We start from the raw sequence: 24,519 nt of genomic DNA, 5'->3' as shown, positions 1-24,519 counted from the left end.
GCATCAGAGGAAACAGTAAAGCTACTCATTTGCCAGAAAAGAAAATCAGAAAGCTATAAAGAGAATGCATGCACCTGGGAGACTACAGCACAGAGAAACTTTCCATAGCAGTATGGCACAAGAGAGGTCACTAAGGTTCCCTGTCTCAGCACGGCACCGCCAAATTCACACTCAAATGCTAGAGAACAAACAAAAGTATTGCCGGCTAATAGTAATGCCATGAACTCCTCGTTACACTGAAGTCCAGATTTTGGAAGACCCTGTCTTCTCAATGATCTCCTGATATGGGGCCATGTCTTGCAATCCTGACTCAGGCAAAACTCCCGGTGACTTCAGTGGGACCAGGATCTGTCCATTGGTAGAACATGCAGCATTACCAGCCAGCCACAAAACCAGGCCCTCCCCATCTTTAAGGTGGATATTGTAGAGTCCAAAAACATCCTGCAGCTGAAAGATTGTGACTCCAAACCACCGCCCCAGATCTACATGTCTGTCTATCAACCTGGCAAGCGTGCCCTGCAAGTGAAATCAAACACTTCATCTAGGCCATTTTGTGCTGCTCAGTGAATAGGGATATCTGACTGCACTGGCATTTAGTTCAACTGTATTGATTTCTTGTCTTCGGACTGATGCACCTACAGCAGTAAAACAAGCCTAAACTTTTCATTTTCTTGTTTTTCCAAAGGGGCACTTTGATTTAGAAAAGAAAAATCTCAATTTAGGCCTCAAAAATATTTTCTAGTGGCCTAAATCCAGTAAAGATTCCTCCATGGACAAAGCAAAGAAACACATACAAGGCATTTATACAGAGCTCTAGAAAACAGTCCTATTGAATAAACCCTTGCCAACATTTAGAGACAAGTGTACCCTTACCAAATGGTGCAGTTGAATGTGGCTACACTGCAGTATGTCAATTTGAGACCATGCCCCGAGTCTGAGAATGAGTCACCTCGTGTTGAGGCTGAGCCCAAGAATTGCGCAGCATTAAGAGCCTGCCTGGGAGAGTTAGCAGCGCTATAATGGCACGGCAATCTCGTGCTGAGCCCCAGGACAAAGTGAATTTCACACAACACGCAAATCGTGGTGCACTAGAGATGGACAACAAAGTACCAAGTAAAGCCCCCACCCCCATCCCCCAGGCCGCTTTTCCTTTTTTTACTCAAAACTCACTGTGGGGCCAAGTCAAGCATTGAGTAAGTGGGGATCAGGCCCAAGATGTGCAACTTAAAGCCCTTCAACAGAGAGAGCGTGATTTAAAACGTACGTATCATTGTCTTCATCTTCCAGAAGCAGCTTCTCAATGGGCAGCGTGCCGATGACTCGCCTGGCATCCTCCAGCTCCTGGGGGGCTGGCTCAGGAATGGAGATTGGCAAGGGCACAAACTGCGGCCCGGGAAGCGTGGAGGAAGCGGGCTGGTACTGCAAGGTGGAGGCTGGCAGCGCAGAGAGGGGCTGTGCCCATGGGAAATAGGTGAGGGGCGCCTGCTGGTCCGTCACCTCGAGCTGAGGCACTACCGCCGGGGTGGCGCTTCTGGGCTGGTAAAGTATGAAAGAAATAAAATAAAACAATTGGCCAGGTAAAGGGGGGCGAGGACAGCAAACCAACAGATTAAGGATGCTCAGTCTCACTTTTAACATCCCTTTTCCTGTTTCTGGGTAAAACTTTATGCTGAGTGTGACAGTTTTCCCACGCTGGCCCCCATGAGAGTGGTGGCTGTGGGTGTCCCAGGTGCTCGCTGGCAGTAGTTTGCACTCATGACAAGTTCCCTCTAGCTTTCTGTTCCCACTCCCACCCTCCCTGTAAGCCCATGAGACAGTTACACCCTGCACTGAAAACTGCCCTCCCTGACAGTGTCTCTTTTGGAACATGACTGCATGAGCGCAAGGCACAAGTTAGCTGCCACAAGGCTGAAGGCAGTTTATTCCGGCCTCAGTGACAGCCCATCATGAGCAGCCCCTGGCAGCCACCACAGAGCCACATTTGAAATGGCAGCACTTCCTCAGCAGCAAAGGCCACAGGCATGGGTGCTTGCTGATTTGGTGTGTGTGTTTTGGCAGCTGAACTGAAACATTCAAAGGAAAATAAGCTGCTGAGGTTTGACTGAAACATAAGCCTCTGTCCTTCTCCCCCCAAAAAGGGCAAATTATCTTGGATCAGCTGAATAGATTTTGTCCAGCCTGAAACCAAATATTCTGCTACATATAGGTGGTGTTTCAGCCCTATTCTTTCGTCTTTAACTATCAATTTTTGAGAAATTTATGACTAAGTTATTTTTCCAGCTCCACCCAGTGGACATTTTTTCCAGAATCCCACTTACTTGAAAGAAGGTGTGTGTGTGTGTGTGTGTGTGTGTGTGTGTGTATTCTCAGAGTTAAATGGTGAAGAATCCCTTGGAGACTGCCCAGAATCTCAGGAGTGACTGTGTCCTTGTTATTTGTCCAGACAACAGTATTTATTGGCTGTGCAATACTCTGTGAATCCATTCAATCAACAACTATAATTCTACTTTCTCAAACATTGCAAATCAAAGCTGCAGAACACTTCATCAAGTTGGAAGTGATGACAACAGTACATGTAATGTTCCTTACTATTATTCTTGAACCTGCAAACAATATCTTCCTGCAATAAACATCTGCCACAGCCTTGATCAAACTCAGGACACTGGCAAGCCTGCTGCTGACTTCGATGAGAGATGACTCATGTCCCAGGACAGCAGCAAGAACAATCTGGCTGTTAATAATGTGGAAAGTGCTGGAAGGGTGGGGAGAGCTGAGGAAATGGCAGTAGAGTCTGTCTGATTTCAGTGCAACTGCCTCTTTTTTGTCACTCTCAAACCACACCAATTCCCAGCACAGAGCAGACAGGGTCAATGCTAGAACAACTACGGGGCATAGATGCAAAGACACACAACATTATAGTAATGAAATAAATTGCACTAATTAAATCCTGGACTCCCTATGATTCTTCCTGGAAAGTGGGAATTTTGCCTTCATTTACAACCTAGGTATTTTGACTTACTGCAAAATTGGTGATCAGCGGTTGAGAAGCGTAAGTCAGAACAGATGAAGGTCCAACAAGCGTGTAGCTGGGACACATAGGCTGAACATACATATCTGCTGTGTATGGACAGCTGACTGCTTCATGGGACACATAATCAGGGTAAGTCGTCCACTGAGTTAAAGGCTGTAAGGACGTGGGAGAGGGCTGGGAGAGCCAACCAGAACAGAGCGCTCCTTCATCTGTGATAGGCAATGCAGAGGCAGCAACATCCATATCAATGCAAGGCTGGCCTGAAAAACAGAAGAGGATCGAAGTCCAGCTCAGGCAGAGCCCTCCCTGCAGCAGGGCTGACAGACACTTAGAAAGGCAGGGAAACATTACCCATTGGTGAATACGAAGGAAGCGGCTGATGGGGTAAAACAACCTGGAAAAGAGAACAAAAAAATCCAGGGATTAGGCTGCAAGTTCAACCCCCTTTGAGAAGCATATGTTTAGAAACAGAGTGTATTAGCTATTATCAGTTGAAAATCAGCTACTGCTTTGGTGCCAGTGCCTGAAGTTTCCCTACCTTCCTCTATAAAAGAGCCAGGAGAAGCGAGCCTGGCAGCCACCACATGTGAACTCCAGCCCTCTCTAGGAGCCTAGCCAAAGCCCATGTGTGACTTCAGCTCAAGAAGGCCTTAAACAAAATATAAGTTTTGTGTTGCACCATTGCACAGAGGAAGTTCTTCTTCAGAGAGGAACCAGTCAAACCACCTCCTTCTGGGAGAACAGGTAGAGGTAAGTTGAAACTAATAACCAAGTAGCCAAGTATGTCTCCGACTGGTCCCCTTTTGTGCTCTTGAACACGCTGCTTAACTTCCAAGCCACTTTCTGTTCCTAGGGGTTAGACCCTGCCAGGTGCCAAGCACTTTCACCTTTCTATAAAGTCAACAGCAATTTAAGTTGCTCAGCACCTGAAAGGTATCCTACCTAAACTGAGGAAATATTTATTGGTATCTCCAGGTAACATAAGCTTCCACTGCCTCCAAAATGCTTTGGAGATGCAAAGGTTCCTTTCATTGCCATAGTATTGCCAGCTGGTGCCAGGGCTGGTCAACCATCCAGCTAGAGAGGAAGAATTTTCCTCCTGTGTTTGCTTTTTCTCTTACCGTTGTAGCAGCCGTTGCATTGGCATTATGAACATTTCCCCGTTTCCTCTTCAATAGCTCCTTCACCGGCTCTTTGACACGGACACCTTGATAGGGGCGAGGCTGCGGCTGTTGTTCTGGAGAAGAAGCTGAGAAAGAGATGCAGGTGACATTTATTTTCCTTTCCTGCCACCTGCACAGAGCCAAAAGCCCCATGGCAGCCCCCTTGTTTGCAGGCTGCGCTCTCAACATGGCCAGTTTCCGGATCCACGTACATTTTCCTCCTGAGCTAATGATGCCTTTTTGCTGATAGGGGATGTATCATGCCATAGGCTTTCTCTGGACCTTTGCTGCTTGGATGACACGGACATCACACAGATCAGACCATGAGAAAGCTCGTAGCTCCTTCCAGCTGTTAAATGGCTGCAGCAATACTGGGAGACTGAGCCCCTCTGTGGTGCATTTAAAGAGCATCGACACATAATTCACAGTCCGAAAGCTTGGGCAGGCCCCGCAGCTGGAATGGTCTGGAAGCCAGGCCTGGCAGCTTCCCCAGCCAAGCTGGCAGGTGTTTTTATGGTCCACGGAAGCTGTGTCTTATCAGGCGCAGTGTGTAATGAACATGGTCTGTTAAACAGATAGCCATATCAGTCTAGACATTTATGAAAGCCAGGGAGAATGTAGTTCCAGGAAAACAGATCACTGCTGTTCCATATAGAATAATGCTCTATTCCTAAAAACAACGGCTATCAACAGAACTCCACCTCTCTATGCGGGTGAGTTTGATACACACATGAAATAAGAGAGGAGCAGTAGTGAGCCACATGCTCCAAAGGGAGATGAAGAAGGATGTCCTTCTTCAAAACTTACCAACTAGGTAGACAAAAAACAAAAATAGAGGCAATGGACACATTCTGTTGTTTCTCAGTCTCTAGACTATGTCCTTCATTCTGCTACCTTCAGCAACGCTACAGTGTGTTATTTTTTTTCCTCCCCTTAATCTCTGAGCCTGAAATTCTGGTTTCCTCAGGTTTCTGGCCAAAGCAGCATGTCAGAAACTGTTTATTTTATTCAGCCTGAGACTTCACTTGCTTGTATCAGCTTTGCATTGCTTCGGTGCCGTTGATTTGCAGTGCAGTGATTTACATCCACTTGAGGGACAAATCAGACTGGCTGTATCTAACAGTTGTAGAATACAGATTGGTTAGTAGATATCTAGCACACAGAATAACATAAATGCTGTCCAGGTAGATACATAAATTAGTAGGGATTACACATTCAAGAGAAATGTTATATTCTGTACTTAAAAGCAAGCTACAAATACAACCCAATGCAGAAAAGCATCCTTATTTGGAAAGCCATTTAACACCTCGCTTGTTTGGTAGGCATACCTCATAGCTTTTGGGGACAGGCACCTGAATTTAAGTGCCATCATAGACCAGAGTCATGTTTCTGTTCCAAACAGTTTTGTTCATAGCCTGGCCAGGAGGTATATAATCTGGTCAGCTGGGATGTGACACAGCTTTGCAGACAGTTATAAAGACAACTAACCACAGAGCTTAAACCCATACACTCTGATCCATTTTGAAAATTAAAGCTGACAATCAGCTAAAGAGGCCTATCACGAAGCCTTGCAACAACTGAAGTTAGAGGAAGCACAGTTCTTCGTATGCCGATACTATCAAGCCATATCTTACAAGAAGTATTTGGAGGCAATTGATAGCAGGAGGAGGCCATAAGATATCAAAGCTCAGGAAGGCCTGATATTTGTAAAACCACTGATAGCAGTACTTGCTGCCTGCTCCTTTTTACTGCACTTTGATTTGTAAATATGCTAGTTGATAAGTTTCCATTTCTAAAGATCACAGTTGGCCTTCAGTTTTATGAGTTACAGCTAGATATAGTTCAATCCATCTCGAATCTTAAATTTGAAGCATTAGTCCACCCAGAAAACATTTATTCAGATTTACATTCTGTACTTCGCACAACAGAAGAAGATGACTCATTTTACTTTTTATCATCTCTTCCAGCAACATGCAGTTATATCCATACTGAGATATTTCAGTTGCACCTTCTGGGGGGAAGAAAAGTGGAGTCTAAATACAGACATTGTAAGCTGACCTCAACGAAATATTAAACAGAATAAGCATCTCTGCTTTAATTTCATTAAAGAATGAAATACTTTCTTCTCTTCAGCTTTGCCACAGCAATTAAAAAGTTTACTCTTTCTGCCTCATTACAGACCATTTGATCATGAGAAGCTGAAAGGCCATTATAAATAGCTTTGGTACCAGACACCGCTACAAATATATACTCAACCGTTCTCATTATTTGTTACCTTTGTGCATATATGGAAACTCCTGTGCTTTAAATTAGGAGGTGAAGAAAGGTGATTTTTCAGCCACTCTCTGCTCTATCCTTTCTTTCTGTGGACACTCTTTGTGGGACTTCAAAGTGGAACACTTGCATTCTCATAAATACTGTGGCTTTGGAAATGCGGTTCACTAAAGGAATTAAGGCTAGTTTAATTCTACATACAAGAATCCACAAGTGGTTTTAATACAGTTCATATTTTGCTTTTCAAATTTAATTGATATTAATTTATCTGAATGTTCTGGCAAACAAAAGATGGTGCTAAACAGTGCCTTTATATGAGCAGTACCGATAACTCTGAAAATGAGCTGGATGCTAGACAAAAGACTAGAAATAAGGAGTATTACAAAGGTTCCTTTTTGCTCTTATATGAGATTTATTTACATTTGGAAATGATTTATTTGAACTTTACTGAAGGCACTTCAGAGTCAGATGTTGCTGCTGTTTATGCTGAGTGAATACATCAGCTCCACTAAAGTAAATATGAGCTCTGCTATAGATTCCACAAGAGGCACAACTGTTCCTCTTGGGTAGTATCTTATCCTTGAGCCTTCACACCGATTTCACAGAACCTCCCTTCAGAGTCAGGGTGGGGAAGGATGGCAGTTTCTGGCTCCAAGTTTGGGGGATGGGGAAGGAGAAATTTACTGTAAAAGCTGACAAATATACCTATTCAGAGTTTCCGGTGTAAAGCAGAGTAACCAAAAAACTGAAAAGAAAAAAAAAAAGAAACCCAAAGTCTGCAGAACATATTTCAGTTCCCCCCAAGCTGACCTCCAGAATTAAAAATAATGCTAGCACAGCTGCTTTTCCACTATTCAAGTGTAGACCATGTCTGAGCGTTACGGAAGAACCACAGCAAAATGACTTTTGGCTTTGGCACACAATTCATCATAAAGCAAAAGAAAGATGACCATTTAAAAATAAAAGCAATTTGAGAAGTAATGGTCATCAATAAATATAGGTAATTTCTTCGTAAGGATATTTTTATCTCCTGCTTCTTATACCAGGGCTGTCTTAATAAACTAAGAAGCCTGCCTTGGACTGAGTTTCAATAAAACAAGACTGTTAGACTGTTATTTAAGCCATGAGCTGTGAATGCTAAGGCTCATGTGCCCAAATTCCATTCAAACAAATAAAAGCAAGGGCATGGTGTGCGTTGCAGTGGTCAAAGCCACCAGTCCATTCTAGCTGCCTCATACTAGTCATACACCACAAAACAGCCATACGTCCTCCTTAATGGGCACTGGATCTGGATTTGCAGCTGCTCTCTGAAGTTGGAGCAGTACAAAGCACGACGAGTTCAGAAGAGAGGGAATCTAATCTTCGCTTGATCATAACCTGTAGGAAGCTTTGCAAAAGTTTCTACGTGTAAACGTGTTTTAGCTCATTGTAATGCTTTTGTCAGGCCGCCTTACAAACCCGCAGTGTGTATATATGCTCAGACTCCTTTCATCAGCGTTATCACTTATTATATTTGTTGAATGTCAACAAAAGCCTAGCACAAAAAAATCCAAACCTTGAGGACTTCGAAGTTATCCTTCAAAGTGGCTGGAAAACACATCAGCTAATGAGAAAGTTACCAAACACACTAGCCCCACTAGCTCCAAGTACCAAGTGACAACAGAGAGAAGCTCATACTGATGTTTGACTCCAGATCCTGAAGAGACCTCTTCGACTCAGCCTGAAACTGTCAGGACTGCACAGTTCGGGTTGAATATTACTGTAGGGCAGTTTTTCCACTAATTTCAGTGGGCTTTGGATGAAGACTTGACAACTCCATTATTACTGTTGTTAAGGTCAGTACACTTATCTCCTCTATACCGCTGACACATCTGACAACTGGCTTACACCTGGGGGAAAACATCATTTTCCTTGTGAGTATGGGTCCAAGTCATGCCAAAGTGGACAGACCCAATGGGTATCTTGCTGTTTGTTTGCCCAGGAGCACGTCCAAAGTCATGGGCTGACAAGAGCTTCAGGAACACACTGTACAAGGCCATTTGCTCAAGATGAGCAAAAAGCTGAGCAGGTTAATATCTTGGGCAGTGATTCTGTAAACTCTGGCCTTTACTTGCTTGTGCTATGGAGAACATACCTGAGCTATGTCCATAGCATCTAGTACAACAGTATCCCATTGTTGCATGGTATTTGCCTTCTCCAGATTATTGTCAAAGCGGGTTTGTATATGCAGATGCAGTCTTTTTAAAAAGATCTAACATCCATGAAATGCTAGCTTCAATAAAAGACTGGTCAGCGAAAAGACACTGCCAAACAGTTAGACCAAGCACCTTTAAAATTCATGTGCCTCTGCATTGGTATTTAACCACTGCTGAAATGGGAGGCAGGATAATGACAAACAGCTGTTGAAAGACTGCAAAGATCAAAGCGTGACAAGTTTCAGACCACTGAACTTCATATTAGCGCCACTGGCCTTCATACACACATGAACTGCAGATCAGTTTAAACCTTCATCCTTTCAAACGAGTCAGAACAATTTCCCATCAGGCCAATTTTCAATTTGAAATACACTGTTAATCTTCAAGAGTTTGCATGACTGACTGCCTGCAACAGCAAATGACACTCTTGTCACTGTTTCAGAAGATTTACTGTTTCTTTGCTCACACGCTGGCATGTGATAAGCTTATCAACTGATCAGCATTACCAGTGTAAATATTTTTCTCTTTTCCTCTTTCACCTCCAATGTAATAAAAATTTGGAGAGCAACACAATAGAAATCTTTTTTACAGTAACACCAAAAAGCAAATAGTAATTCTTGAAAACCAAGAAAAAGTTAGATTTCAATTAACAAATCATCAAGTTTCTGGCTTGGATTTGGAAGACCAAATTACATAAGGCAGCTGCTGACACTTTTATTGCACATGGTGAACTTCGGTTAATAAAAAGAATAAAGTGGCTTAATTTTGAATGCAGTACTTGGATGCTTTGAGTCTCATCAATACCTGCTTCCAATAAAACACTGATGCCCATTTAGCATTTTAAGCAAAGGATGCATCTGGATTATACTTGTCTGCATTTTACGTTGACTGAAGATGCAGAATCCTTCAAAAATAGTTTCAAAAAATATCGCACTAGCAATATTATTTTGGGTCTGCTGCTGCTTTGGAAATGAATCATGTGATTAGAGCTGACATCAGAATCAAGACGGCTGCTTTTGTAATATTGATAGTGTTCCACAATACATCACAGACCACAGTGAAAAGCACTTTGATAAAATCTAGCTCTTCAACAGCTAGACAGGCATTCCTTCGTACGCATATTATTTAATCAGCTTCCCTTATACTTATATCCAGTCTACCTAACCATTCATAGTAGCAGATCAGAAGGATCTTGTGGTTAAGACAAGGAAACCTAAGTTCAATTCTTAGCTCTGCCAGGCTCCCTGTACAAAGTTGAAAAAAAGAGTCATGCAACAGGTAGATCTCTGAAATTATTCAGCCGCCCAAGTGTAAGTGCTTCAATAAAATTGTTAAAAGCACTTTTCAGCGGTTTTAAAAATCCCTGGGAAGGACGATCCACAGTTGTCAGGCACTGAGGTCCCCCTTGTACGTTACAGATCTATACAGAGAAGAGATGAGAATCCTCATTCGCTTTGGCTTTCCCGCGTTTGCACGGCTCTTAGGGTGACAACCTGCCAGGCCCCCCCAGGGTACGTAGGTGGTGCTGGAACAGCATGCCAAAAGCAGCCTTTCTCATAACAGCCAGAGCAGTGTACAGTCTGGATGCTCTGACTCTGATCACAGTCTCTTACAACACAACAGCAATATCCATTAGCATTTCTTATGCAGCGGAGTAAGTACTGCAATATTTGTTAGGTCTTTGCGCTCTCTCAAGCGGAGCCATCCACCTGGGAGGCTTAAAGTGCACTGCAGAATGAGGGTTCCCTGGCAACGATCAGCGAAGACGAGCCCTGCCCTCATCTGCTGCCTAACAGCTTCCATCAACATCTTATTTAGAGTTAAAAAAAAAAAAAGTGGAGCGACCCTTCTTTGTCTCTGCTTGCTGATAGGTCTGGGGCAGGGAACCAGAGCACTGAAATTCACTGATCTGTTTGAGACCTCAGATGGTAAAGTGAGACATAGTCACTCAGGAAAAAGGTTATTCACTTAAACTTCATCCGCAGCCCTCAGTGTCCTCTCCTGCATGTGTCCCTGTCACAAGCAATCAGATCAGTCAAAAAGAGTGGAATATTCTGGAGTGACCCACCTGCAACTCGTGTCCTTTCTTTCCTCTTGAAAGGGAAGCAAAAATCCAGCTCGTTAGTACCAAGATCCATTTTAGGGAGCTGTGTTGGTGGTAACAGTTTAGGGCGGCTAGTAGATAGCAGGTCTCTGGTAACTGGCCTACTTGACTCATGCAGCCCACTCTCTGGCTGGCACTGAGAATGAGCAACCTGCCACATCATGCTCAGATACAGACTTACACACACTGTATGTCTCAGGGCCACAGGTTTGCATGTCATTGCCCATTTGAAGGGCTGAACATGCAGCCCTTTCTGTGCATCTCATCTCCCTTGAAGTGTTACCATTATTTTTTGTAGACTACTTTGACAAGGAAAGCAGGACAGCAGTGGATTATTGTCTGTACTGTTTGTTACACTGAGGGTGGGTATTTCAAAAAACATTTAGTTAAATGCAAAGCACTAGGCAAACATCTGGGCAGAGAATCTGCTCTACAATAAACAGACAAACTCAGAGCAAGAGCAAAAGAACCGAGTGATGGTTCATTGCTCAGCATAAGGAAATGAACTTGGGAGGGTTCTGAGCATAATTAAATCAATAGACTAAATACTTCTCGTGCTTACCAACAACTCAGTACGGCATTTGGCTAGGTTTCATTCTGTTCTCCTACACAGCAATATAACGACTGAAGTCAGTGAAACAGCATTAGTGTGACAGCAGTGTAAGTTATTTCAGAATTATGCCAGTATCTTTAACTATTTGCAGTTGGAAGGCTGATAAGAATAAAATTAGCCTTGGATGCTAGCAGGTCCCTGTGCTGTTGTCACCTGTCTGTATCATTCTTTGAGTACAGTATCCTTTTGCCCACTGTTCTTTAAAAAAAGAAAGAAAAAGTCATCTTCACACCTCCAGATGACTTAAAGGAGAGAAAGACTGAAGAGCACCATGACCAACCTATACTGAGTTTAGATAGAAAGAAGGCGTTGCAGATTGCAAACAAAATCTTAATTTTGTAATTTTTCCACCGGGATAAACTAAAAAAAAAAATCAAGGCGAGATTTGAAGAGACTTGGGAAACAACATGAAAGCCTGGCTACAAATCCCTGGAGCTTCAATTCACCTAACAAAAAAGAGTTTCCAAGTGCCCAACATGAGTTGGCTGCATTGGCCACATAGTGGTGGGGGCTAGTAAAAAAATTTTCAGTTTCAGAACAAGAGAACCCCTATTACAAAGGGGAAGCTGAGATAGACAGAAAGTATCTTAACCATAAATCTCACCCGCACGTCTTAATTCCTCCCAGCCCATAATACTCTTTCCATTTTAGTAATGCAAGCTTTCCATTTAATTGCTCATGTGGTCATTTGTACAGCCTGACACCTGCTTTGTAAAGCATGGATGGGCTCAACTTTCATACTATCCATTTTTCCCAGTGGGGTTTTACCAAAATTAAGACCCACAAGATGCAGTTTCAGCTCTCGGTCTCATTATCTGATACTTTCAGAAAGGTTGTACAGTACTCCACATCTGTTGTGTGCAGAAAAGGCTTTATGCATTTAAAAAAAACATTTGGGAAGAAGTTTTCAAGAGGTGCAAATTCATGCATCTCAGTTGCATGGGAATCTAAGCATCAGAACAGCCGAATAGCTGAAAATCTGATTGCGTGCTGAAGTCCCATTGGATTGCAATAGGAGTTGAGTGCCCAAAGCATTTTGACCTAGCCAAAGAAGTCGCCTAAATATGAAACTCTTGCAGAATTTCAACCTGCTTGTATACCCTCTCATAACAGAAATCATTTGCATGAAAGGTATGTTCATTTTGCCTTCAAAATATAACATGGAGTAACTATCTGCACAGAGCCACGTAACAGAAAAGTAGCTGGTGGTGCGCTTTAGAAATTTCCCAGCTCTGAAGGGCTGCCCGGCTGCAGAGTGGGCCTGCTTCCACTCAGCACAATCCTGCCAAAAGCTGGGAACCCCCTACCAGTCACTTCGGTTCTGCCGTGGGAGGGGGTGCTTTCGGGCTGAGACGCTCTCTGGGGTTTTGCTGAGCGGAAGCCCTGGGCCCCACTCCTACAAAGAAGTGCAGCGTGCCGTGACTCTGAGGGAACGATTTCCAGTGCGCAGGGCCAGCCATGCGAGACCTGCTGGCGGACAAGGGCTTCTAGCCGTAGCAGGTGAAGATAGGGCCTGTTGGTTTCCCTTCTGTTCCTGCAGGGTTTCTCAAGAAAAGGACCCTGAAGAAGTGGGAACCTGCCCTTCAAAACGTGTCCACGCACTCCCATGAGGCAACACATTTAAAAGTGATGTCTTATGCCACCCTCTGGCTTTCAGTTTCAAAGGTTTTTTTGGTTTTGTTTTTTTAACATCTGGGAAAAAGCATGGAAATTATACCAATCATTTTGAAATCTATTTTACTAAAAAATGGTTTTCATCCAAACCAAGGCTTCCTTATGGAAGAGGTTGCCAGGACTCCTATGCAGTCTCCCTCATGGAGGTACAGATGGAGCAAACACTTCTGCCTTTGCATTCAGGCTGGCACTTACCTTGACCCAAGCAGCAAATACAACGCCAGCCAGGTAATCGACTTGGTTTGGCAGGAATGGTAAAGCAGGAATGCCTTAGCATCGAGCATGCCCTTTGCTTCCTCCAGCAAGGTAATGGTACATAACCTATCTACATCTGCATTAGTCATCAACCTAGTGTTTAAGCATTTAAAGCCGGGCTTCATAACGACCTTGTTTTTGAACCCATTCTCCTTCAGGAATGAGGGCCATATGCTGGAGTTTGCAAAGAAACCTTAGGAAATCAAATGCCTGATTCCAGTTATCTTTCACTGGCACTTCAGTTCCTGCTTCCCTTTATCTTCTTTCTGGCTCAATTATTCCAGCCTCCCTGCTACCTCTGCCAGATCCCAAGCGGATAAAGATCTCCTTTAGATGCGCCCCAATACATGGTTCTGTGCATCCCTATCCTGGTTACTCCATAATACCACAGCTTAGTACACAGGGAAGCCAGCCACCTGCAGGGTGAGGACTCTCAAACCCTGACATCCCTTCTTAGGAGGGTATGGCCAGCTGTCAGCCTAGGTCCCATCTACCTGGCTGTGTGGCAGCACAGTACCACAGGGGGACAAAACAAGACAGCTGCCCTTGCCAGGACTAGACCCATCTATCCCTATAATGACAGTGTGATCCCCTGCCCCATTACTGGGGAAAGCTTCACCCACCCCTCAGAAGCTTCCACAGACTTCTTATCCATCTATCCAGGGTGCCCTTTTGCCAGAATACCCGAGCAGCTCATTTGGCTTTCAGTTGTTCTGAAACACCCTGCATGGCAGAGGAAAGCTATTCCCATTTCCTCAGTGGGGGGCAGAGCAGGGCTTTTATACTCTCACATTAGCTTGGGGCTCATGCAAACAAACACCAAATTTCCTGGCCACCCATACTGTATTTCTGTCAACTTACACCCCAGGGCAGGCTAACTGACTCTCTTGGGGGCACTGATGCATCCATGTGGTCATAGGTGGTTTGAACCAGATGGTGCAGGAAACTTGAGGCCACAGTTGGTCACACTAACAGAGAGTATACATGCACCAAAGAGGCCGAATGGAGACTCACAGAGATACTGAGAAGTCTAACTTCCACTGAAACTATTGGGACCTGGTACCTAAATAACTGTGCTGACCTAAGCAACCTACCTACAAGTCACACTGAGTCTCTGGTAAAGCAGGTAAGTGCACCCAAGCAGCCTGAGTCACAGTCATCAGAATACCCTTCCTGTCTACATATGAAGCCAAAACAAGTAATTCATTCCTATAATGGCACAGGAAAGAACTAGGGTTAATAAGATAATAAGGTTTCATGTTGGAAAAGTAATTCTATATTTATGTTCAGCAAAAAAAAACAAGGGTCCATGAGATTGAGGAACTCTAACCATGCAATGACACAGCAGACAAAGAAAGCAAATACCAATAGCAAGCACAAAGTCAGCCAGAGAGTCACCTATGGAAATTTCCCCCTCGGCCTCTCTGGGTCTTAGTAAACATATCAGGCTGCTCTATCAGCCAGCCTAGGAGACAGACAAGTCCAGCCACTCCTCTGGCTGCTTCATTTGACCAGCGTGAAAAAGACTTCCCCAGCAACAGCGGCAAAATCAAGGCAGTTGCTATGTCCCATGCAGGCTTTCAAAACAGCCAGGAAGCATTGCTGTAACAGGAGAGCCTAGGCTCGAGAAGCTCAGGGAGGATGGAAGGACAGGCAGGCGTTGGCCAGAAGTTGTACTGTCTGGAAACTATCAGAGAGAGTAGCAATGGCACTGAGGAGATGCCTGACTTCAGGATATAGGTTTTGATCTCTTCTAATGCAGACTTGTAATTCCTGCTCACCTTTGAAGACACTGCACGTATAAACACAAAGGAAAAGTACTGATTCAGCTACCAATTTGGTTCTACCTAAAACATAAGGCTGCTAGCATTGCCCTTGTCCCTGCGGTGGGGGGAAATCATAGACTTCCCAGAAGGAAAACAACAGTTGAATCTAATCATCTTGCACCAGTATGCTCTACATCATGTACCTACAGATTCTGAAAACAGCACAAGATAATAGGAAACAAGGTGTGTTGCTGTAGTGCTCCCACTTGCTGCTTAATACTTGTCAGACAAAATGAAACCTGACTTAATAAGCAGTCCGAGCTTCTTGCTACAGGACTTCAGAGACCACAATATAATTTCACAAATATATGTTTTAGCCTCCAAAGTTTTCAACTGAAAGACGCAGAAATGTGTAATAGAGAAAAAGGGTTAATTGTTAATAAGCTCACAAAGACACACAAATAGTAAATCAACCTCTGTATGACTTATAAACTATTACATAGAGGAAAAGAAGATTAATGTTAGTTCTATATTAGATAAATCGCTGGAAAACGTTTAAGAAATTAGCCTCTTCCATTCAGGTATATTGTACTCCAGGTTAACTGAACAGTATGGTGAAATGCAAAGAAGGTGACCACAGTTGCAGAAACAATCATCATCTACAGATCCATATGGTGAGAATGAAAGAACTGCAAGAAACGGAGCAAACACCTACCTGTATTAGTGATCACTAAACTATCTGAGCAAAGGTGGGCCAAGAGAAGTGAAATTATCTTGAAAACAACAAAGTTGATTTCCTGTAAACTCATAACTGTATTGCCCTCAACTGTTTTGTTTCTTTATCTTTTTTATTATTTGAAAAAAGTACTTATCAAAAAAGACACAGAAATAAGATTTCTCACAGGTTTCACTTTTAAAAAGGAAAATTCTCTGGTATGTAACCACTGTAACCTTTGATATAATACCTGCATCCTGTTATTGTTTTTATGAATCATAGTCTTCCACTTGATTCATAGTGATGAATGCCAACAAAGCAGCAATGCCGCCCTGTCTTAATATCCCTACTGGAAAATTAGCATCATGCCTTAGTATTTGTCTCTCTTGAGCAATGCATCTCTTCGAGTATCGTCTCCCATGCTACGCTAATGCTCATTATTCATTACGATCTTCATCATTTATCACAGTTATGAAAAATAAAGGCAATCAGAGCTCACTTACATTTTTGCCAGTGCATATTCTGTGGCAGGACGGAGTCTTTTTTCTCTTTGATGAAGATAGTTTGGCTTTTTGATTGCTAACGTGTGTTTGACTCCTTTACAGGGGACGTGATAACTGACTGTCAGGATGTTTCTTTCGGCTTTTTAAAAGCCCCGTGTTCCCGCTGAACTCTGTGATGTCATCACATCCTCCAACCACAACCACTTTTATATTTTCCCTTGGTCTATGTTGTTCTTCATGACGCTAAACTGTTCCTCCAAGGGCAGAGTGCTCTGGAAGATATTATGCATAGAAAGGCACTTTATATCACCAAAATGTATTTAAACAAACAATCAAGCCTGGAACCTGCCACTCATGGGACTTTTGTTCAAGTTTTGCAAAATGAGGTCAAAAGGTTGTACAGCAGGAAAAACACAAGGGTCTTTTAGTAAGACTTTGCCTCCTGTGGAGCTAAACATGGCATTGTTTTATGTAAGACAGCATTCTGCCACTTCAGATGGCATAACTATTGGCTCCATACACTTCAGCTGAACTGCTCCAGCATACACGCCATGTCTGCCTGGCCCTTTAAATACTTAACACTTTTAAAATACAAGACTTGAGTGTTTTCTCCTGCCTTATGAGAATCTCAACTCCCTGGGGCCACTAAATTTGAACTCATGAGGAAACACCTGTAAACACTTCAAGCCTCATTAAACGAGGACGTCCTTCATTTAAAAAAGAAACCCTTTTTTTCTGTTTTGTTTTTATCAAAATATGTTTCCTATTAAAGGAGAGATGGCCCTTCCAAAATAGCTTGCAAAACTAAGGGAAGGCTGTGAGAAACCTGCCATAGAGTTCCAATAAGTTCTTAATACCAGCAGCACCATTATATTTTACTTATTCACACCTTTGCATGAACATCATCTCATAAAGCTCCCTAGAAGTTGTAAATACTACTTTCTCCATTTCTGGCATGTGCAAGGAAAGCTGAGAGAAGAGGATTTTGAGGTGTGCTGCCTTCTTGCCCATAAGCCAAACAGAGCTGTAGGGATTCCTTCCTCTAAAAATCAGACCATCATTACGAATTTTCACAAGTAAGGCTGTGACTTAGGAGCTTCATTCCCAGAGAAATGTGTGTTGGAGGCTGCACAGTAAGTGGTGGCTTTAGGATTCTGGCGTTTCTATCTCCCACTTTGGTTTTCATCACTAATTGCCACAGCCGCAAGGTTTAAATTCACAAACTTTTCCTCCCATAAAAAGAACACGGCAGGATCTGGTCAGACCCTTGGCGAGGGGTCTGTCAAAGACCATTTCATCCTTTCCGGCATGCCAAACACCTCTGCGGAGCATGTCCATGCTGTGAATCATTTTGCAACGCACTTTTGGCCCTGCATTTAATAGGGGGGGAGGGGAGGGAAGCCAGCAACAACAAACAACAAAAAACAGATTAATCGCATGAAGATGAAGGCTAAATGAGTAGATTCCCTCCGGTTCAAAGATTTGTCCAAAAAATCTCGCAAAGAAACAAACCCCAAACCAAGCAGAGTGGAAAGAAACAAGGAACATGTACCTCCTCATTGCTGCCCTCTGAAATAGCACCCACCTCCTCAGTTCTCAGGCCCAAGGGCATTGTTCAGCCACGTTTTGCATATCTGCATTAATGCTTACTCCCAGCCACACAGTGTAATATCCTCTCTGCTGCTAAAATGCTTAGTAAGAGCAGGCAATCTGTTAGCTAATACTTCTTAGACGGGCAGGTAAGATAGTCTAGCTCGTAGACCGATGAAGTGAGGAAGAATATTAAAACCAGCTTTCAGTGGCATTTCAGTTACACCAAAACAAGGAGAATTTGTGGACTCTCAGATCTCCAATACAAAAATAGTATTGGATCTGCCCTTAAATTAACAGAACTTTATTTAACATTAAGAAAACTCTCACTCTTAGATCTGTGGAATTAAAATAAATGTTTGTAACAATATGAGATCTCCTCAAGACAAATGAGGTTCTTTCAAAACCAGGGACCAATCACATGTCCAGATTTACTTAAGACTTACAGCACAAGGCAGTCTCTCAAAGCCTGGGAGAAGCTCCAGGAGTTTGCCTTGAGCCAGTGCATAAGACAATCTCAGAGAGTGGTTAGGATTGTCCTCTGGTGTAGTCCTCCTCTGAACACATCTGAACTCTGATATCACAGAGCTACTGGAAGACACCACAGTAAGTCAAGTTCCTAGGTAAGTGTTTACCACGAACAAGGGCAGGTTAATATAGTGCCTCTAATCTTTAATTATGAATAGACGCCACATGTACATTTGTGTTCTTCTGAGTAGTAGCAGCGCAGTCTGAGATTTGCGCACTCCAGGCCACAGGAATATGTGAAGGCAGACTGCATACTACATGAATGTAGAGACACATACAGACTTGTATTAGCAGAGCCTATATAGACATATCATCTCACCTTTAGCTGCACTGTATTTTGAAAATCTAAGCACAACATTAAATCACTCAGGATTGAACTGTTTTTAAGGTCTGTATATCAATACTTTAAAAATATGAAAACATGCAGATAAAGTCTTGTTGTAATAAGTATCTAAAATGAGGAAGTTGCAAAAAGGGCAGTTATCCACAGATAAAACAGCCCAAATTACTTTGGCTGATAGTCAGTCATCCATTTCCATATTTTACACACAGTTACTAAATAAGCTTTTGATGTATTACCAAAGAATCACTCTTCAAAACTTAACTTTACAGCTATACATCAGGATATAAAGGGAGGTGTGTGTAGCTTGGTGAGCCAACACAGTACCAAGCAAAATGAAAGCTCTGTCAAATATGAGCCTCTTCTTACTTCACGTGTTTTACAGAAAAACACAGATTGTGTAAGGACCATTTTACTTAACAAGGTCAAAAGGAAGAGACAAAAGTGGAGCAAAAGAAGAAAAAGACAACTTAGCAAGTATCGTATTTGCCTCTTCATCTGAGAAGTGTTAGCAGATCACAAGTAAAGTTCATAGTCTATAAACTTGGCTAGAGCCCAGACTACTGTTAAATGATCAGATAGCACTGGCAGTGGGAAGGCTGCTTGTGGACAGCTGCACCTTTAAGAGACACTCAAAGTTACCTGCAGCCTTTGCGACTCAATGCAACTCCAGCTGTCCCCAGTCCTTCCTTGACCTGTTCCACCATGAGACCAACACACCAAGCTCCATGTCAAGTTTCATCTTAGAATCAATCAAGCCTTGGGTTAACACAGGATGTCATTACCTGGAGTCTAGATGCAATTTCTCATGCTCTTGGTGGCTACACTTTGAGTCATTCCCAGAGACTGAAAAGATTCACCGGACACATTATAATTAGGCCTGACCACCACACAGCTGTTCAAAGGATAATCTCTGAAAATAGCTGCAAAGTACATTAGAGCACCTAGGTGTTGTACACAGCACAGAAACTCTGCTCTTTAGAGCTACAGTGAGTTACAATTCTCCTAATCAGGGTTGGCAGCTCTGTACACACAAGACCTCATCAAGGACTGCGGGCAGATCCAAGTGGATCCCCGCACCTGCGCGGAGCCCAACTGGTCTCAGTGAGGATGTGTAAGGGCACAGGGCTAGGATGACACAGACTACATCCTGCTGTTCCAGCCAAGATGATACAATGGGGGAGGAGAGGTGCCCAGCATCAGTCTTTCCTTCATTACCGTTCACAGAACGCGTACCTCGTCAGGCAACGCTAGCTGGAAAACCAAGACGCTACCTGCAGCATCCAGAAGGCTGCTCCCCTGTGAATGAGCCACCTGCAGTCAGAGGGCCCCACTTTCATCTGGGCACTCAAAGAAGTTGCAGACATCTGCCTTGAAGCCTTTTGCACAACAAAAACTGCCCCCATCTCCTATCCCAGCCTGTGAGCAGCAGAAGTAGATTTACCAAATTCCACTGCTGGAGGGCCATACAGCCCATTTCTAATGCAGCCTCCCACCATTGCAGAAATGCAGATGAGCAGAATAAAGTGACTTGAGAGAAGGCAGCTGTTCAGTAATCTTACAGCCAAGCTTACTACAGACACCAATAGATACATGTTTTTAAGCTTGACACTCCTTACAAGTGCCAGGAGGAGAGAAGAACAGAAGAACTAAAGAAGAACTAAGAAGAACTTTAGAAGAACTCAATCAAAGAACTATGCCTAGTATCTGCTGTGCTGGTAGCAGCTAGGGCCTGCAAGAATTTTGAGCATTCAAATGATATAAAATCATAGGGATATATTATTTTTGACCTTCTGAACCTGAGCTTTATTTTGAAGATTATGAGTAAGGCACTCCCTCCTTGTCTCCTTATTATAGTCTTATGAGCTCAGCTCTTGTCCCAGGAATAAGTAATTTTTTTCCAAAAATAGATTAATGCTGTTGACAGATGTCCTGGAGTTTTGGAGTTTTTCTGTTTGTTTTCAGAACACATGTCAATACTAGCACCTTAGTCCTGCTGTACAAAGTGACGAGTATGAATATAAAAGTATTAGCCTGACATTTCAGAAAGCTTTGTGGTCTGCGAACACAAACGTTTGCCTTTGAGGATACAATAACTAATTTAATAAAGGGATATCTACCTCTTAGGTTTGAATGACTGTTTAAAAGACAACCACACTTAGGAAAGGCTGTTCCACATACTTTTTCCCTAATCAATCGGAAGAACGAACAGAGGAAATGAGAAGTTGAGCCTCATTTCAAAGCAACGAAATCTGATGTCTGACTGAACAATAGGCATTTCACATGACATATTCTATTTCCCATGTCTTTATTCTTTTTTTGCCTGACATTATGCGTGAAAACGTAGCAAGATACAATCCAGGCACCAAAGCCCACAAGGTCTGAGGTCAGGATTCATTCCAGACAGCTTATTTAAGTCATGTCACCTAACTTACGAGCATCACTACTCTACATTGAATCCCCAGGCAGAACCAATAAAAGCAACAGGCACCTCCAGAGACGTAGGTCATCCTAACTGAGGTATGAATCACGTACTGGAGGTGCTCACCTCTTTCAGTATACCACAGAGCAGGACTGGTACAATGAAGCTCTTCATTTTTATTAGTTTGCTTAGGCATCAAAAAAATGGGATGAACCAAGGCCTTCAAAACCTTGACGCTGAAGCTCTTCCAAGGCCAAAGTCTCTGCTGGATGCAGACAGATGTCACGACTTGCCGTAAACAGTGGGAAGGGAGCTGATTTGATTAAGAATGACAACATGAGCTCTACTATGAACAAGGACAGAGGGGAAAGGCAAAGGCAAGGCAGAGCCGCATAATGTGTCGCAGGCCCCTTTCACTTACAGCTCTGCAACTGTTTGAGCTCGCCCTGCCCAAGAAAGAACAGTGACAAATTTTCACTTTCCTCCAAAATTGTTCCCTGTCATCACTCCAGCGACTTAGGGTTTGTTTTTTTTTCCCCTCCCCATAGCATTTACACTATGCAGAAAAAAATATCTTTCTGAGCAGGAACTTTCAGCCCTCCAAATTGCCCTGGCCCAGAAACAAGTTAAATGCCTAGCTCTTGCACATACACACCCACAGCACCATTCAAGCGGATCTGTATGTCTTAGGCTGACCTGATGTGGAGTGACGTGTCATGCTGTATCTGCTCTAGCTACATTTACCAGATAACACTAGCAAGTCCTCAAACACTCCTAAAGCACTACTGAAGCAAAATGTTAGTTTGAACAGAATGGGGGGGCGGTGGGGGGGAATCAAAAAGAAGAAAATTTCCCATTTTCAGCAGAAGCTGGGGCTTCACCTACATGAGTCAGGGTGAGATGGAGATCAAAACAACCTGATCAGATAGATTTATAAGACAGGGGCAACAGAGACTTTTGGCAAGAGTTATAATATATCTCATAATGACGCTCTGGACAATGCCTGAATTTATTGCATGCCTTCATGCGGAAAGGCCTAAAAATGACAGATACGTTTCTGTTTTTACATGGGCTGAGGAAAGAGTCTGATACAGGCAGAGAAAACGTCCTCTCTTGCTGGGACAGCCTGTTCTACCACCCTTGGATCTCAGACTCAGAAAGCACAGAGACATCCCAAGTTTGCAGTAACCCTTTATCAATAAACAGTCCTGTGTTTTCTTTTTTCCTTGGGAAATCTGCCCCTCTAAAAACAGGTATGGACTGCAAGGCTAGGCCAAGAACAGAGCTGAAGAGGCATGCCTCTTCATACCACACATCAATTTAGTATTTACCTTTCTATCTTTATGATTTTAGAAATGTAGGGACCCCTACTGCGATAGAACAATTAGAAAAACCTTCAAGTAAAGCAGGGTTCAGCAGTGTGTGTGTTAAAAATATATACATACATACACATATAAATAAATATTTTTTTTTCAAATGAGCCTTATACCTCCCACTTCACCCTCTGAAACAAGTTCTGATTCATACCTTTGTTTTGATAAGGAATAAATGATGCAGCCTTCATATCTGCTCAGCTCCAGCAATAAGCTTCTTGGGCAGTGTAAATCACCATAACCCTCGGGATTTCTCAGGCGCTGAGGATCTGACCTGGGGGCATTCCACTTCTACTCCAGGGCTGCTGCACATATTTTTTGCACACAAATGTCCCATACTGATCAGGCCCAACATGAGACACAACCCTTCAAAGGTTCCGCACACAACAGCCTAAACAAAGCTATATCTCAGCATCCTCAAGAGATTTCTGTGTAAGGGTCTAGAGTAAAAAGAAAATAAAAAAAATGAGCCAACTAAATTTCTCAGATTGAGACCATGTCTGCACTTAGGCGTAAAGATAAGACTTTCCCGTGAACAAGCACTTGCATTTTCTAACACTCATAAGTGCTAAAACAGACCTTTGGAGGTTTTCTTTGTACTTGGGCACTTATCTAGATTCTGTGGCAAGGAAAAGTTTCCCAAGTTTCATAGAATCACAGAAAATAAGAGCAGGGGACTCCTTAGGAGACATTCCGGTCTCTTGTCCACATCCAAGATATGACCAGTTCCCCCCCCTCCAAAAACTTTCTTGACAGCTGATACTTATTCAACACACTTCTTTGAGCTAAACATGCGCTCACACACATGCTCCGAGATCCATCCTGCCCTTGCCTCTCCCTTCCTGCTTGCTCACATACGTGTGTTCAGCAGGCCCTTGCCGCACTGACTGCTTGCAGCCTACCAGTTCTCCTCAAATACTCAGGTGTTTGTATATGAATGAGTAGCAGTCACATTTAGTTCAAAAGTTTCCAGCACTGAGTCAGGCCACAGGAACAATATCACATAACCCAGTCTGCGTCCGTACTGCAGCTGGAGGTGTGACATGAATTAACTTTAACCCAGCCAGCAAGAGGAACAAGAACCGCGATGACCCGAAAGTGCGGGTTTCTGTGCTCGCTGGCAAAGCCAGGCCAGGATCCCTGGCATGCTCTCATGCAGGTAATACACACCAAAACCCACGTCACTGCAGCTTCTCAAGGTTAGGTGTTCAAACTAATTTGTGTATGTTTGTATATCTTGTAATTACACCTCTGACTACAATGATGATAGATGATCTTAGGTGAGCTAAAGCTGGGAGGAGTTACACAGCCTCTCCCCTTTCACATGCTGAAGAGTGGCTGCTACCACAGATGGTGTTAAGGGAGGAAAGGAGCAGGGTATCTCTGCAATTTCCCCACCTACAGCAATACCACTCTGGTGACTTGCTGGTTTATAGAGCTTGTGCATACTAACATAGTAAAAACCACCCGTCCAAGCTATCTGTTGAGAAATTACACACAGAACCACCCCCAAACAAACATGAAATTGGCAGAAATCAGAAGCAGATCTCAAATGATTCACGAAGAGAAAACAGGATTAAGAATATCATTGAAAGTTACTCACATAAATCGCATGACTAGCTCTGGAAGTTGGCAGTGTGAGACAGCAAGAAAGCTGGGGGACCGGTTATGAAACAGATGCAGAAAAAGGTTTGTTCCATGTTCCCACTGGAGTCTCTCAAACAGGCTTCCTTTTGCAGTTGTCAGGCATAAAAGCCAGCAATATGCTGCAATAAAGACTTCAGTCCCTCTTTGCTGAGGCTGCCGAAGAAAAGCATTTCTTTGAAGGGGCTCTCGCCACCATATTTTTAAGAGCCTCTCTTTCTCCTCACAGGAGCAGAACAAAAGAAAAAAAACAAAACAACAAAACCCAAAAACCACAGATGAACAAGGAAGACTGCATAACATGAAAAGACTGATACTTCTCACGACCT

At 43.2% G+C, this 24,519-nt stretch overlaps 1 protein-coding gene across 1 annotated transcript; it reads right to left on the bottom strand.

Annotated features, from left to right (window-relative positions):
- Positions 1 to 1,154: 1,154 nt before the first annotated feature.
- Positions 1,155 to 16,322, bottom strand: POU2AF1 (POU class 2 homeobox associating factor 1). The gene is made up of 5 exons (XM_013956369.2): positions 16,294 to 16,322; positions 4,153 to 4,280; positions 3,383 to 3,425; positions 3,020 to 3,291; positions 1,155 to 1,536 (listed from the first exon to the last, which is right to left on the bottom strand). The coding sequence occupies exons 1-5, from the start codon at positions 16,307 to 16,309 to the stop codon at positions 1,225 to 1,227; spliced, it is 771 nt and encodes a 256-aa protein (XP_013811823.2). The 5' UTR covers positions 16,310 to 16,322; the 3' UTR covers positions 1,155 to 1,224.
- Positions 16,323 to 24,519: the final 8,197 nt, after the last annotated feature.

Source organism: Apteryx mantelli, chromosome 23 (genome assembly GCF_036417845.1).
Source record: "Apteryx mantelli isolate bAptMan1 chromosome 23, bAptMan1.hap1, whole genome shotgun sequence".
Taxonomy (NCBI): Eukaryota; Metazoa; Chordata; class Aves; order Apterygiformes; family Apterygidae; genus Apteryx; species Apteryx mantelli.
This window is presented reverse-complemented; position numbering and strand designations above follow the sequence as displayed.